A 17,863-nucleotide genomic window follows, 5' to 3' on the forward strand; every position below is an offset into this window, starting at 1 on the left:
TTGGCCTTCCTTGTCGGCCGAGAAGTGTAGAAACGCAAAAATAGATGTGGAGTGGGAGAAAGGCCGAGACCCAGACACAAATGCCTGAACCCTTGCATAGCGGCCCAGGTGTTCGGATGAAGTTGACTTGGCGCCACATTCAGAAGCCGAAGTATACCCATGAAGTAATCGTCAAACGGGAGAGATATCTTCAAATCCCGGAACATATAATCATAAACATAGAAAAAGGGGTACTTAGAAGTCCCCTGACCCAAATAAACAAAGTCTGGATTTGACACCCCGTCGCCTCGGCACGGTTGAAAGAAGATGGCAGAAGGTTCCTCATCTTCAGGAAAATCTAAAAACTTCACAGCTGATACAAAATCCACAAGAGATTTCTTACTCGTATACCGAGAGTATACACTGCCAACCTCACCATGCACCCATGAGTACCCCGGAGTTGATATGGACGGGAGCGTTCTTGACGATTCTCCACCCCGGCTCGGCTGCTCATCAGAACCTACAGCTGATGCAGAACCACTCCCACTTTGAGAATGACCGGACCCAGAAGCCGACCCCACGGAGTTGTCCCCATTAGATGCCGAAGCCGAAGGCATATCCTGGTTCGGCGTCGCCCTTAACCTAGATTCCCCTTCGTCCCCAGAAGAGTCAATGTTAACAACGTCTAAATTAGCCATTACGTACCTGATAGTTGAGCTTGACCTATCGTTGAGAACACTCACAAACAGCTTCGGCTCAGAGCAACTAATAAACTTGCACGAAAAAACCCTCCTCTTTGCACCTATTTATAGGCGCCTTTAATAAGCACCTGAAACGACACCCCCTTGTGCATACCGTTGGATCATTTAAATCCAACGGTCCAAAGATATGAAACTCTTCGCATGCGTCAATAAAGCCCAACGGATACAACTTTTCGTGTTCCACACCTCCTAGCATGCGCCATTAAACGCATAATGATGGCAACCCTTCACATCCCATCAGCAGTTGTAACCCCTCACGCGTAATTAATGTGTCAGTTATGCACCAGAGCAATCAATGCTTACCAGCTACGCCTCAGAGAGGCACTTTAATCATAACCCTACACATTCCTGAGTCTTTCGTTGTACCCCATTCAGATCAATTAACCCTTTGCGTCGCTTCCCTCCTCAAGGCTGGGGGGCTTGTGTACCGGAAGGTCCCTATCGGTCACGTTGACCAACACGTGCCATTTCGTCAGACATCCATGCATAGCCACGTACAAGCATCATCATCAACATCGGCTCGGCATGAGGCCGAGAACCGACATCAGTCTGGTTAATGCAAATATGGACCATCATCATTCATCGAGTCGGCTCGGTCAGGTGCCGTGCCGACATAGAACATACCGGAAGTATACAGGCTGCCGTGTACGGACTGGACGGTTCGGTCATTTGCCGCTCCGACTAGTATTGATTAGACGGCTCGGCCTCTTGCCGAAGGGTTAGGCGAGTCATAACAAGTAATCACAGTCAAGAAAGGTAAGTACATGATTAAAGCCTAAACGACCAATTAGTACCGTATTACCTAATTTGGTAAACATCTGATAGGGCCCATCACGCTCAGGCCCATGTCAGATGCTATAAATAGGTCACACGTAACAAGGTATGTCACTGTTCATTTTTAACCTAGATACTCGCGCATATACTGACTTGAGCGTCGGAGTACCTTTTGCAGGTACCTCCCCCCCCTTTTGAAGACATCGTTGGAGCTCTTATTCGGTCCCCTTTCACCAGGAAGAACAGGAGTGTGCCCTCAGACAGGTACAAAAAGTATGATTTTAGCATTCAAATTTAGAGGATTGTGTATTGCATGATTCTTCTTCCCACCGACTATGTTAAGCTTATAACCACTGATAGGTTACCAATTGAATTATGTCGATGGACTTGGTCAATCTATATCGTGATTTTCGTGTAGATTTGATTATGATAATAAATATGATTTATAGAATCATTATATAAGAAAAAAATAACAAATGGGATCATGATCAAATGTAACAAAATTACACCACACACAGAAAAAGAGGTAATAACGACAATAATAATAATGACAACAATGTTAATAATAATGATAGTATAAACAACAATAATATTAACATTATTATTATTACTATTATAATCACCAATATCACTTTTATTATCCACATATGAAAATAACAACAATAATATATAATATATGATAAAAATAATAATAGTTGTGAAGGTAATAATCATCGTAATAGAGACGTTTATATAAATTTGTCATTGAAATTCTATACAATAAACAATAGATAATTAAATACATAATAAAATCATAAGAAGCGCAACCAGGACGAGTCTATTATTCTCGCGTAATCGGTTTAAGGTTTGATTTCCTACTCATATAATACACTACTTAAATAAGTTAGGTTGTTTAAATAAGTATTATCAACCTTGTCAAAAAAGAAAGCGCCACCAATCAATTAAATAAATAAACGATTCTCTAATCATACTAAATGTTAAATAAATTTGATTAATGACTTAAAAGGTGTGGTCCATTAGATACGATAAAACAAACAATGACTTGATTAATAGTTAAAAAATAAAATTATTAATTTTATTTTGCAAACTAAATTCTTACAAATAGTGGTGTGCAAAGGAAAAAATAAAACACAAGAAGACAGTTAGATTTTATTTTATAAAATAATTTCATCTAATGAATTTAAACTAAACACGTAGAGAAAAAAATACTTTCCATTTATTTAGATTTATGGTATAAGTAAAGAATAAATAAAATAAGATAACTCTCTTTTCAACATATTTTAAGAGAGAAAAACAGTGTGTGAATTGCAAGATAAAATATGAAATTTCTAATAATAAATTCTTATTCATTTAGAACTCTTGTCCCTATGATATTTATTTGTTATTGATAATAGACGTCATGCAAATAACGTTTATCAAGAGTTAGTATCTGTTTTTTGTATTTTTTTAGAATGATAAAAAAAATGGCATTAATGAAGTAGTTGTACAAGTGTCTGAGATAAATTATAATCTGTCTATAAATTGTTTAACGTTATTATCTGTTAAATTATAAAAATAATTTACACATATGCACTAAATATAAGCTAAAAGATTATGAGAAAATAGTTATTCTTAACATGCAAAATATGGAAATATCCTTGTCAAATAATGAAAAGGTGAGGGAAAGATCGCCGAGAAGGGATATATAAATATAAACCAAGGTAGTAGGGTGTCAAAAAAAATTTATAGAAAAGTGACGAATTCATAAATTTTATATTGTAAAAATAATTTTTCATATACATCCATCTGTGGAAATTATACCTATATTGTAGATTTAATTTTTATATTACACTTTACATTATAGATATAATTTATAATTATACATATATTAAAAAAAAAAATTATTGCAGCGATTGCCCTCAATATCCCTCGATTTGTGAGTTAAGGGTTGTTCATTTGGAAGCCTCACTCAGGGACTAATTCAAAGGCTGCACAACTTGGCCCAGTACCTGCAAGCCCAACCAGTAAATCTTTCGTCATATATGAGAAAACACTTGGTTCAACAAAAGGGAATGTTGAATAAAAAAATACATATATCATATTTAATTTTGAGAAAATTAATGCACAATACAGGACAAAAGATATACCACTGTATAAAAAGAATATTTCAAAATCCATAGTTTAATAAATTAAAGAACATCTATACAGAAGAAGCATCAAGTTGCACTATCAAATTATACTATCATCCAACACGACTCTCATTCTCTAAATGCTTCGAGCTTGACCTTGCGTTATTCTCATAAAAACATGATTATTGCAGTCTAATCATTATAAAATATGCAAGGGTAAATTAGTGTACAAAAGAATAAACATACAACAAATATAGAAGCAAGGCAATTATACTATAACAATATCATGTAAATCACACATAACTTCGTCTCATGGCTTACAACATTTCAACATGACATTCAACAAATTTAAAAGGTAAACAATAATCTCATCATGAACTACCAACCATGCCACCCAACAAACACACCAAGTAACATATGAACAACACTAAAATACGACATCATATGTACAACACCTAAACTATATGCATCGTCACACATTCGTCCATGAAAATCTTCTACAACAAAGGTGAATAATTTAAGTAACTTGATCCTACCAAACCAACATGACCTTATTACACCTATTAAATCAACAACTAATTGGGGTACCAATCCATAACAATATGATTTCTCGAATATTGTCACTTAAATTATACAGTTTAGTATTTATGTTAGGATATAATAGTTTAGGTGTAACCCTACCATAATATTGGCTTGCATAGTTAAGACCCCTATATAATTAGCATGCCAACTACCCTTTAAATACTAAGCCTTCTAGTACTCAGTCAGGAACTAAGCCTATGATCATGTACCTTAGTCAATTTGTTACTTTATACATGTATGTCTCGACTTTGCCCACATATGGGTCAACATTGGTTACTTGTAATCGGTATAACTTGATCTAACCTTTATATTGTGGTCACTTATAGCTGGTATGGCACAACCTACTCCACATATTGTACCAACTAAGGTCATAAAAGAGACTCAATTATCCACTTTAAGAGTCAATCACTCAATAAGGATTTTCAATAAATGGGCTCGTCGAGCACCATACCAATATCCTCACAATGAGATATTTAACTTTTGAAAACACCCTCTCCTCTAGTCTTAGCTCGATCAATACAGTACACCCTAATGCCTAAATTCCTTGAGCATTCTCCATTCAACAGTTAATCAACATAACATGCTTGAATGCTTAAAGGATTCTCAATATCAACACCTCAATAGTTCAACAATTATTCATCTATGTGCATTATTCTAAATCAACGAATATAGAACTAACAACATTAATCAACGTAAAAACATTCAATAAATTCATCTAACATATTCATATTCAACATTTTCTCAATAAAACAAAAGGATTTCATAAGTCAACTCATGCCCGATGCCATCCATCATGTGCTTAACTCATTAAGACATGGAACTTTTTGTCTCGTTCATGCTCAATGTCATTCATCTTGTGCCTCGCATGGAGGAGATCAAAAAAATCCCTTTGGACAATCATGCCAGGCCCTAATGCAGGCAAATACGATTCTTTCCTCATACTAGATGTCACTCTACTGGTGTTTGACATCAATTAGGTAGATAACTATCTTGGTCACGTTGGGTGCCACACAACCTAGGGCTCAACATCACCGTGTTAAGGACAATTCTCTCACCTCACGCCCGATGCAATTCAACCTATACCTGACGTGACCAAGTCAAAGACTTTTCTCTCTCTTCACACCCTAATTCACCAATCTTGCACCTGACACGAGTGAGATAGAGGACCCTTAAGTTGAGCCACACCCGACGCCACAAAGGCACATTCAACATGACAATGATACTTGCATATAATAAACTTGTGAATTGGCTCTCCCTTCACCTTAAACCCAGGAAATCCAAGCATGCAATCCACTTAAACATACATATGCATCATAAGTAACTCGAATTCAACCTCAAAATCAACATGTAATCATCTCCCAACCAAATCCACTAAAATCACTTCAACATGCTCAAAAGCCCCCAAACTCCACAACATGTAATTTCATCTCAATCATTCAAACATCCACGAAATCAATTGAATTGCAGATAAACAACAAGTTACAACATATATAGCCCCTTCCAATAACTCAAATTAAGCATCATAACCAGCATGCAACTTCTAATCTGTTCAACATTTGTGACACCCTTCTACCCCAACCTTAATATACAACAAATGTAACAATATAAATTTTTTTCTTTCTTTTTGAATAAATAAAATCTTTCATAGTTGACAAATGTCTCAAATATCACAAGGTAGAAGATTCACATTCATAACTCATAAATCATAACTCCAATGTAAAAATTACAAAGGAAAAGAAGTTAAGATTTTCAATACAATTTAGTGACAACAAGAAATCATATATTTATATATATATATATATATATATATAATAATACAGGAAATATAAATTAACTCCAGTAAAGGTGACAGTGCCTCCTGGTTAGGAATTAATTTATATTTTCCAAATCATGTAATAAAAATATAACAAAGATGTTCATTCTGGTCTTTTATCAAGAACGTTCAAATTACAATTCTTAACATACATTTTCCTTGGATTATAAACTTTATCTACGTTATCTCTTCGTTAGAAATTACAAAAGAAGAGAAACTAAAGTTATTAAAACAATAACATATTAAACTAAGCTAACTATGTCCCGATGTCACATCCTATCAGAGCATGCCCAACTGAAGCCTTAAGCCTCATCACCAACATCCTCATGATGTTGATCACCTGCATCATAATTTAAACATATACAAGAATAACAAGGGAGTGAGAAACATCTCACTCAGTTTCAGGTGCAGAAATAAAGGTTAAATAGCCCACACACACACAACAAATATAAGTCACATGTAAATAACATACATAAATAATCAAATATTACATATATATTCATTTATCATGCTATGATGTCATGGACTCGACTCATAAATGCATGTATGTGGCGCCATAAGGAAGTTTCACATATCATCACTAGTGACCCTAAGGTACACCTTGTTAGCATGTTACATCGTGGGTGACCCTAAGGTACACTTTGTTAGTCGTGGGTGACCCTAAGGTACACCTTGTTAGTCGTGGGTGACCATAAGGTACACCTTGTTAGTCGTGGGTATGCGGCTTCAGCGGCACACCTGGAGTCATATATGCATATGATGCATGTCATACAGTCATTATTTCATTAACTCAACATTTAACTTATTACATAATTTCGTTTAGTACATCATGTTATCATTTTTCATGTTCTCATAGTCATAGCTTGTCTCAATAGTCCATTCTTAGGTCTCATGTCATTTGTCCATATTTCACATGGTCATGTCATAAATACTCCTCATAAGGTCCGCACAGGAATTTACAGAGAACATTTTTTTTTCATATTAAAACTTATTTATTTTTAGCATTAATTCCATATTCATTTATTACTTTCAAGGAACAAAGTAACAAGGAAACAAGTAACAAGGAACAAAGTAACAAGGAACAAAGTAACAAGAAACAAAGTAGAGCAAACAGAAAGACAGAACAACAGGCAAGGGATTGGGAGCCAATCCGATAAACAAACTATCCAACAATTATCCCCACAACCCCGAGCGAGGTTTCTCACTCCCCCCTTACCTGGATAAGCAGAGTTGAAACTTGGACAGGGCCTCCTCCTCTGGATTCCCTCTTTCTTTCCCTCTCTTTCTTTCCCTCTCTTTCTTTCTTTCTTTCTTTCTTTCTTTCTCTCTCTCTTTCTTTCTCTCTCTCTCTCTCTCTCTCTCTCTTTCTTTCTTTCTCTCTCTAAGATTTCACTTTCTTACCCCGTTATAAAATTTTCACCCCCCTTGCCTCTTATTTATAGGCATTCTGGGGTCCCCGGAACGGCCTGTTCTGAATTCGGAACGGCCCGTTCCGGATCCTTCGAATATAGGCAAATTTTTCCACTAGAACGACCTGTTCTAAAATCGGAACGACCCGTTTTCAAAGTGCAAAACGACCCGTTCTAAAATTAGAACGGCCCGTTCTGGGATTCCTTTTTACACAGATTAATCATAAGTGGAACGGCCCGTTCTCAACACCAGAACAGTCCGTTCTTAAACCTAAACGCCCCGTTCTGGGGTTGATTTTAACCCACATTGACCATACTTGGAACGGCCCGTTTCCAACTAATATTTTTAGGCCATTTTATTACCCTGGAACGGCCTGTTTCACTTTTTGGAACGCCCGTTCCACTTTTTGGGAACAGCCCGTTCCGCTTTTCGGAACAGGCCGTTCTGGGCCTAAAAAAATCAGAATTAATTTTATATAAAATTTTCATAAATAATTTTAAATTATTACAAACCTCTATAAAATTCCTTTAATTAACAAAAATAAGTATATAAAAATAATAATATTCAACATTGTATTAGTAAAAAATTCGGGCTGTTACAACATTAAAGTTCACCTCAACACATCTCAAAGCACCCAAAACTCACAAACACATGAATTTCACCCCAAATCCATCAACATAATCCTTAATTTAGATATATTCAAGTTCATTCCACTCCAATAATCAATCAAGAAGTTGGTTCTAGCTTTCCTTACCTCATAATCGAAGAGAAAGAGGAGAACCCCGCACCAATCCTCCAAGGTCTTCAATTCTCAGCTTTTGAACTTGAATCAACCAACAGTAATCATAACTAACAGGAGAACGATCCTACAAGAACTTTGGAGGTAAATAGAATAAGAAATCCAACTCGCTCTAAAACACTTCTCTCTAACTTATCTCTTTGAGGTTCTCACGAAATGAACATCTGAAACTCAATTATTAAAAAAAATATTATATACTACTATCCTCTCATGATCAAATTGAACCTTTGTCTAGAGAACTTTCTAAATGCCTAGAAAATCCTTAAGAGTTCCTTAACTCCTAGAGTCCCTCAACAATAGACCCATAAACATCACAACAAATAATTATTGATAAAACACAATAATTAACACAAGAGTGTTACATAATATTTAGTGTTTTGACATATGAAGCTATATATATATACACACACATATATACATATATATATATATATATACATACATACATACATACATACATATATACATATACATATATACATATATGTGTGTATATACATGCACACATAAGGAGCGACTTAAGTGAGAACATTTGTTAATTTGAGAACATGAGAATAATTAATAACAACCTTTAGATCAAAATAAATGATTTGGATTAAAATATGTTACCACATATTGTCATCATCATAATTATTTTTATCATTGTTGTCCTCATCCTTATTATTGCAATCACACCACTGTTACTTCACTGTCATTGTTGTCATCACCATCATTATCATTGACACCATCATCACAACCACCACCGTCGTCGCTCACGCCATCGCCTTCACCATTGCCATCACCACCACCACTGTCATCGTTGTCACTATCACCACCACTATTATTGCCAATGGTGGTGATGATAATAGTGACGATGACAACAATAGTAGTGGTAACAATGATAACAATAATAACGATAATGGTAGTGGTGATGTGGTGGAGGTGGAAGTGTTAAAGTTAACAATAATATATATATATATATATATATATATACTATGATGGTAATGATATGTGATAGATTTATATATAATTTTTCAATCTAAACAGTTTATTTTAATCTAAGGGTCGTTATTAGTTGTTCCCATATTAACAAGTGTTCTCACTTAAGTCGTTACCTATATATATATACATATGTATAAAAGATTTATTAATAAAATAAATATGAATCACTCATTTAAAATAAACGCAATCAAAAATCTTTTATAAATTTTTTTTTTCATATATTTTGTCATTAAATATCATGTCAAATAACTAACTAAACAATGCTAAAATTTAATGATCAATAAAAAATTAAATTGATGGTAAAATAAAAAATTTATATTTTTATAAATAGAGAGATAAATGCCTCTATTTTAAAATAAAATAATTAAAATTGTAGATTGAAAAAAAAAACTAAAATATTAATTTAACCTTTATTGATTTGAAGATTGTGGTGGTGTAGTTTACCAAAAAAAAAATGATAGCATTATTTTCTTTTTAACAGTTTTCCCCATATTTTCCAATTATTATTTGGTTAAAATTTATTATATTTAAAAAATTTATCGGGTATTCCACCATTAAAAATAGAAAGAATAGTAGAATGTGAAGAGAGAATGTTGTTGTCATTCTTCTAATGATAAGGAGGGCCTTGGGCCATTGACTTTTAAGGATCGTTTGTGAAGATATTTATTTTTGGTCATTGAATACTGGTTGGTTTTTTGTTTTATTGATTTATCATAATAGTGGTTGATTAAGAGTTAAGATATAGGAGAAGGTTATTGTCCATGTACTAGTTAAGATTAGGATTAGTGTGAGGCCTTGTACTTGTAGTCATTTATTAATTTGAATTTTATCCCGTAGTTGGATTGGGGTGGGTCTAAGTCTAAGTAGCTGCCACGCACGCCTTCTCACCAAACACGCTTCCACTTTCGCTGTATAAGAGTTAAATGCTACCCAAATTAAATTTAATTGAGCCCCAAAATAAATAGCGCAGCAGGCTGTCCCTTTTTTCCATCTGAAATTAGGAATAATTTAATTAAGAAAATGAAGAATAATGCATAATGCATAATGCATAATTTTGTGCTCCCATTGTCTGGTTTCGTGGTGGGTTCCCCTTTTTCTCTTTCCGAGTTCCTACTCTGTTAAGATTCTTTCCTTCTTATCTTCTTCTCCTTCCTTCCCAAACCCACAAGGCCACAACCACTCCTTATAAATCAGGTACTAACTCTTCCCCCTTCTCCTCCCATCCCAATACCCTTTTATTTTTTATTTGTATTTAAAAAAGAAAACAAATATTTTCTTTAACTTTGGTTGCGGAAACTAAATTCCCCAATTTTCGGCACGCCTTTCTTGAATTTCCAATCTGTTCATTTTCTATTTATACATAATAAATACATAATCCCACACCAGATTAGATTCATCGCCTTTTCAATTATTCCTAGAATCCAAACAAACATATTCTTCTTCTTCTTCACCTTGTAGATTTTTTCTTCTCATCACAGATCCAAAACATGGCGGAAGAACACCGATGCCAAGCTCCCGAAGGCCACAGACTCTGCGCCAACAACTGCGGCTTCTTCGGAAGCCCCGCCACCATGAATCTCTGCTCCAAATGCTACCGAGACATACGCATGAAGGAAGAGGAACAAGCCAAAACCAAATCCACAATCCAAACCGCTCTTTTTCCATCCTCCTCCTCCTCCTCCGCCGCAGATGATTCCTCGCCGGCGCTCGTTGAATCTCTCCCTCAACTGGCGCCGCCGCTTCCGCTTCCGCTTCCGGCGAGCGCGAGCGCAGCGGTTCAGGCGAACCGGTGCGGCGCGTGCCGGAAGCGCGTGGGGTTGACCGGGTTCAAGTGCAGGTGCGGAACCACGTTTTGCGGGACCCACAGGTACCCCGAGAAGCACGCGTGTGGCTTCGATTTCAAGGCGGTGGGGAGAGAAGAGATTGCACGTGCTAATCCCGTGATCAAAGGTGAGAAGCTACGGAGGATTTAAGCCGAGCCGTTCCATGATTAGGTTGAAATTGGGTTTAGTTGATCAGGGCCGTCCGTCCGTCGTGAACCGTTGATATTAAGCGTGTGTAAAAATCTATTGGAAAGCTTCAATAAGTCATATTTTCGGAGTGTTCATTAAAAAAAAATGGATAAATGTTAGGTCCACGCGCGTTCGGAAATTCAGGGGTTTCTATTGAAATGTAAAGCACTTCAGTTTAGTAATATTTTTCTTCCGCATTTCTCGTGGGTGGCGCGTGTGTGCGTGAGTTTTTTTTTTTTTTTTCTTTTCTTCTAGTGCTCTCAGAAAGGGAAATTATCGTCTGCATTTTACCAATTGTTCTCTTTTTTTGTTGTTACCCTCTCTGGATTTTTATTCCAGAAACGTACATGGGTCAAAATAGACGCGTCCAATATAATTTAAAAAACTCATAGTGGCACGTTGTGGGCACCTCACCTCACTCGCTGTGGGATTAAATAATTTAGTAATTTTTTCAATCAAAATACTCAATTTAATCGTGTTGTTATTAGCTACCACAAAAGTAATCCTGTTGTTATTATCACGTTATACGTCATTATCATTTTATAATGCGGCAAAAATCAGCCTCATTATAAATGTGTGGGGATAAATTAGATTAAAAACTAATGTAAAAGGCTGTGCATTGTTTCTCCTGTGGGGCCGAAAAGGTTGGAGAGTGGATGTAGTCAAGGCCCAATGGCCCAATGGGAATTGTCTTGGGCTTGCCTTTGGGGTTTCCATGTTGGGCTTTAACGATAGTAATCACTCGTTAGTCATCTAATTTAGGGAGCGCATGTTAAACCCAAAAGCAATTCTTTATTGCTTTAAATCATGTTTAGTGCTGCCTTGAACCAGTTTTGACGTGCATCATAATGGAAGTAAATAATAGTAGCTTCCGTGTTTGGGATGTGAAAGTTATAATTATTAACTTTTTAAATTCACGTCCCAATGTAAAAAGATCACATCTTGAAAAGATAGAAAAAAAGAAGAAAAAGAGATGTGGTAGAAGATGATTTGTAATTGATCAATATGCATATGTAATATCCTGATAACAGATTACAAGTATATCAAAAAGATACTTATCTTTCAGTTACAAATAGATTAAGAATTATTAATAGAACTTAAATTTATCCTATAACAAAAACTAACAGATTTTGTTACAGGATAAAATATCTAAATGTATCATAAAATTTTATCTTTTAACAGAAAATGGAACCAAACATATGTTATGAAACTTCAAACATACACATTTAAAGTGCATCCAAACACACTTATATTATATGACTATATGCACATCAAGTGACACATAGTGCAAAATCAAACATGGTGAATTTGTCATGTCCAACTAATCTATTCTTATTCTATTAATAAATGATCATTACTTGCAAAGATTATAATAATTTAGTGTGAACATATTTACGAGTTCGATGAGTCACTAAAAATAAACAATTTTACTATATTTTAAGGATCGAAGCAAGTGACTATTGATTAGTCACTTTAGTTGAATTCTTATTCGTAAGCTAGAAATCAATGTAAGTTTAACTAGTATGTTGCATGGTTAAAAGATTCTTCTTTGATCTATCTTGGAGATTCATGTGAGGTTTTGTCCTCTTTCTGACTCACTGACAATTATGGGACGGTTATGAAAATTTATTATTAAAGTGAGATTTTTTTAAAATATCAAAATTAATATTTATTTCTCACATTATCCAATTCTTAACTAAATAAATAAAATTTGCTATTGGATTTTCAATTTTTTATATGAAAGATTCTTTTTATAAGAAATTATCCTTACTCATGTTCCTTCGCTCTTCTCACTTTAACACAATGTTTAGTTTAGATGAAAATAAAATAAAAAATAAAAAGGGAAAGAAAATATTATAAAACTTTATGATCTTGTTTAGTTGGTTGTAAACATGAGAAAAAAATAAACATTATGAGTATGTTTCACTTGAAAAGTGTTTCTGCCTAAACCGAAAGAAAAATGAAATATTATAAGAAATATTAGATTTAATAATATATGTAAGTATATATATATATATATATATATATATATATATATATATATTTTGTAACATTATAATCTATATCTATATTTTTTTAACAATATACTAACATATATTTGTATTTATAATACATGTAATAGTATTTTTAATGATAAATATTCTATCATTATATGATATATGTTATTAATTATATGACAATTTTTTTATAGTAAAAAAAGAAATTTGAAAGTGTTTCATTATTTGAAAGAAAAGAAGAAAAAGAAAAGGAAGGAACACACATTTTTCAAAATACTTTCCTTCCTCTTGCACATGAAATGAGAGAGGAAAAAAAACCTGCAAGCTCTACATTGAAATGGACTTTCTCTAATTTGAAAAGAAAGCAACAAAAAAGAGAGTAGCAACATGAAATTAATTACTATTATATATTTTATAATTAGGTCACATAATTTAAAATAAAAGTGATATGTCATTTTTATTAGAGCCATTTTTTCCTTTTAGAAATATATTACTTTCTTTTCCCTTATTTTTTCTTTCTCTTTTCTCTCCTAACAATTAAATAATCGTCTCATTTATTCTTTTTCTCACTTTATCTCCTTTTACTTTTTTTCTCCTCTTTCTTCCATAAACCAAACAAAGCATATATAGAATAAACAACTCTCAATAAACCGGCGTTAAACTATTCTTACATATGGTGCCTGCTGTATTTACCAAGCTGTTCATAGAATCATTTTCTTCTGGATCTTGAACGGGAACTCACTGTCCTCTTAATTGTCTATTCTTTCAAGTCCTTTCATATGATATAATAACGCTCTTAAGACAACAATATGGCTACAGACCCAACGAAGAAGATGACAATACTATGACCCAAGGGAGGTGCTTCTGCTGAGCACCTAAGAATTATTAATGCACAAGATGCAACCAGAATGACCTGGAACCATGCTAGATTGTTGTTATATTGTTACACACACAATTATGCGCATATTTTTTGTTATATATATATTTATTTATTTTTATAGAGCCTCATTTATTTTATGTTTATAAAAAATATAATATAAATTTAAAAATACTTTATTATGTAATATCTGAAAACGAAAGAATTATTCATTCACAAAAAAACTCAATTAGATTCTATTTTAGAATTTTATTTGCTTGCCCAATTTTGTCCAAATGCCATAAATTACAGTAACCAAAATTTCCTATTCTCAATATATTTCATTATTTCTTCTTCATGGGAATTTACATGCAAACCAATGAATCAAAGAAATGAGATGAAAAGAAAATGAAAAATAAGAGAATCAAGAATCCCATTTATTCATCAGAACCATAATCTAGCGACAATTAGAAGCATGTTTATATATATTCACATCAAGTTGGTGAAGGATTTTTCTTCTATTCTGACAAATGACCATGTTGCCGAAACAAACATTTGATTCTTGTGTGGATTGGTTATTGAGGGTTTCTATATATTGAAAAATCCCGAGTCTGATTTGGCACAGATTCGAATCAAACTGAAGTGCATTGAATTTAAACACAGTATAACTCCATTGAGCTCTGATATCATATCAAATATCAGTATAACACGAGCAGAACTTTATAGCTCTTCATGAGCAGCATCTTGTTGCTCTGGTATCTTTGAGCATGCTTTCGAGCTGCTTAAACTCTCTATCCAAACACCATCAGCCACAACCGCGTCAGAATCATTGTTTCGGTGCCATGACCAATGCGCATGTGTTTCATTTAGTATCCGTAACCTTCCATGTCCAAAGCTTGACTCTCGATACAACGATAGCGGGCTAGGAGGGTTCTTAAACCTATTCTCAACAAAACAATCAATATACAATAACATCAATCCACCAAGAAAAGAAAAAACTATAACCGAAAATATATAAATAATTAAAATTAGTAAATAGTATCTCACGTTAAGGCAAGTCCCTCGCGGTTTCCTCCATCCCCAATAGTCACATACATCGGTCCACATGAATCAGCCTTATTGTCGTAAATTCGAGTCTGCAAATGAAAGAAATATATATATAAATATATACATGAAAGTGAAATAATTAATGAGTAAATTAAAAATATTGAAGAGGTGACATACGAAGCGTTCATAAGCATGAACATGGCCAGCAAAAACCAAGTCAACGCGAGCATTATAAAGCAACTCCTCCATGGCTTGTCTCATGGATTCGCCTTCACCTTGGTGTGCCTCGTTAGTATTATACCAAGGTGCATGAAGCAGCACAATCACCCAAGGTGTCTTGGCCCTATCAATGTTGGCGAGGTCAGATTGAAGCCACGTGTATTGGTCTGATTGGTGGTCAAAATCAGTGTAGGAACCTAGCATGATGACGTGGGTGGCGGCAACCTCGAAGGAGTAATAGAGGTTGGAGGTGGAAGCACTTTGTTGGAAGGGCATGGGCCAGCGAGCGTTGTAGGCCTCGAAGCCTTTGGGGTAGATGATGGGGAAAATCTCGATCTCGTGGTTCCCTTCAGTAACCATCCATGGCCTTTTACTAGCATATGGTTCCACTAAACGACCAAAGGAGTCCCATAAGGGTTGCTGGGAGTCTGCATAGGATAGGTCTCCAGGTAACAGGAACACGTCGTAGTCGCTGCTGTCAACATGTTTTAAGGTTGATGCAGTCCATTCTGTTTGTCCCAAGTCACCTACATATATACCATAGTATATAACATGAATAATTACAAATGTTTAATCTATTGAGTACTTTCCTTGTGATATCTAAAATTGGAATGAGTAATCTTTGTTTCATATTAGAGCCGAGAATGATTACAAATGCACGTTTAATCTCCAACATATTCAATATTATTAATTATTAATGTTGAAGATTCCACATTATATGTATAGCATAAGTTAATTTTATAAAATTGAATTAAATTTCTAATTAATTTTTTTAATATGATATGTATTAAAGGATTTTTTATTGGCTACTTGTATCTTGGCCCAAATTTATTTTTCTAAGTAAGACTTTCAAGCTAAACTAATTGTCATTGGATGTATTTTTAGGCTACTTTCAAGCCTAATTTCTTTCTATCTCTTTTTCTTTCTCTCTATACCTTTCCATGCCATTATTCTCTCTTCTGATGAAAAGTGACAAACCTAGATCTAGCATAACCTTTCACAAATTCTCTTATAAATCTTCTTAATATTTAATAAAAATATTAAATAAAAGCATATTCATTTAACATCCAAGAAGTATTAAAAATTTAATTCTTTTATTTAATAAATAAGAACGTCAATAATTAATAAAATTTTGTAATCAAGATTTAGAATCATTCTTAAAAGAAATTATGAAGTAGTGATTGCGTATTAACTTTTACAGGCAAGTTTGGCAACTAACTGCCTAATATAACTAGTGGTGTACACATGATGCACCCTTTAATCCTTAAAACTTAAAAGGAATCTTATCCTGTCCCACGTTATCTTTGCGTTGGCTTGAAGAACGCCTCAACTCACTCTAACCAACTCATCTTTAACTCATAACTAATGTAACTCTACACTTACACTCAACTTTACAAAATAGAAATGTGTGGTAAGAATTATCTCTGGTTCATATACTCTAATTTGATGATGTCACTAGCCTTTAATTAATCTCCCACGCAAACACGAACAAAAACATGGAAAGGAAAGCGTAACAGGCGTATGAGAAAGTATAATGAAAGAGAGGAAAGCAAATCGTGAAGCAAAGGAAATCCCTAGAAGAACTCACCAACGATGACAAACTGAATGGGCAAGTTGGGTGGGGGTGTCTTGAAGGAAAACTCAGGACCAGAGGCACCGCAACGGTAGTAGTAAGTAGTAGATGGCTGCAAAGGCCCAATAACAACGTTGTGGATCTGGCCCGAGGTATAGAAAAAATATTGGTACGAGGTATGCTCCCCCGTTGCTTTGGCGCTATATTCCCCTGACTTTGTTCCATACTCCACCACGGATTCCGCCTGCTTCTCTTCGGTTATCCACGACACCCTCATCTTCTCTTTCCCCACCAATGAAATGTGCACCTACATTACATATATGTAACATAATTATAAAACCAATCTCCTACATAAATTATTAAGGTTTTATAATAATATATAGTGAACCTGTTGGGGTTCCGAATTGGATCGTTGGTGGGGAGTGATAATGAGTTGACCAGCTGGCTGACGAACAAAGTTATTGTTGTCTTGAGAAAGAAGGGGTTGTGGGAACAAGAGGAAGTGTAGGAGGATCGGGAATACCATAAGGGTCTTTCTATATTTTCCTATCATCTTCTTCTTTTGGCTTGGAATTGTTGGTTCATGCAATTTGTAGCTGCAACTCGTTTTGGGTGTGGGGGGGCTACTATTATATGATGGGGTTGCGCAAGATACACAGTGTGATAAGGAATACATTAAAATTGCTACTAAAAGAAAAAAAAAATGAATTGGGTTTGGGGAGGGTGTGTTTGCAACGGCTCTGACCAAAATATTTGGCAATTAAAATCGTTGAATTGCTATGCTACACGCAACCCTCTATATGTAATTGGCCATATATCCTTCTCCTTCCTTTCTTTATGTTTCTCTTGGCCTTGTCAATTTCTATCATTTCTTAGACACACACGCATCCCTTCAACGTTTATATTCTCATCATACCTTATGGAATCGCGTTTGCACTTTGCACAAACAAAT

General features: G+C 34.7%; 2 protein-coding genes across 2 annotated transcripts; one reads left to right on the plus strand and one right to left on the minus strand.

Annotated features, from left to right (window-relative positions):
- Window positions 1-10,206: 10,206 nt before the first annotated feature.
- Window positions 10,207-11,416, plus strand: LOC109796823 (zinc finger A20 and AN1 domain-containing stress-associated protein 6). The gene is made up of 2 exons (XM_020356637.3): window positions 10,207-10,401; window positions 10,686-11,416. Exon 2 carries the CDS (start codon window positions 10,695-10,697, stop codon window positions 11,178-11,180), a length of 486 nt encoding a protein of 161 aa, XP_020212226.2. The 5' UTR covers window positions 10,207-10,401; window positions 10,686-10,694; the 3' UTR covers window positions 11,181-11,416.
- A 3,072-nt stretch (window positions 11,417-14,488) lies between these two features.
- Window positions 14,489-17,863, minus strand: LOC109797068 (purple acid phosphatase 22). Its single transcript, XM_020356972.3, has 5 exons — window positions 17,300-17,863; window positions 16,927-17,218; window positions 15,297-15,865; window positions 15,120-15,208; window positions 14,489-15,012 (listed from the first exon to the last, which is right to left on the minus strand). Exons 1-5 carry the CDS (start codon window positions 17,585-17,587, stop codon window positions 14,793-14,795), a joined length of 1,458 nt encoding a protein of 485 aa, XP_020212561.3. The 5' UTR covers window positions 17,588-17,863; the 3' UTR covers window positions 14,489-14,792.

The sequence above is a fragment of the Cajanus cajan genome, chromosome 6 (assembly GCF_000230855.2).
Source record: "Cajanus cajan strain Asha chromosome 6, NIPB_CcT2T_4, whole genome shotgun sequence".
Lineage (NCBI taxonomy): Eukaryota > Viridiplantae > Streptophyta > Magnoliopsida > Fabales > Fabaceae > Cajanus > Cajanus cajan.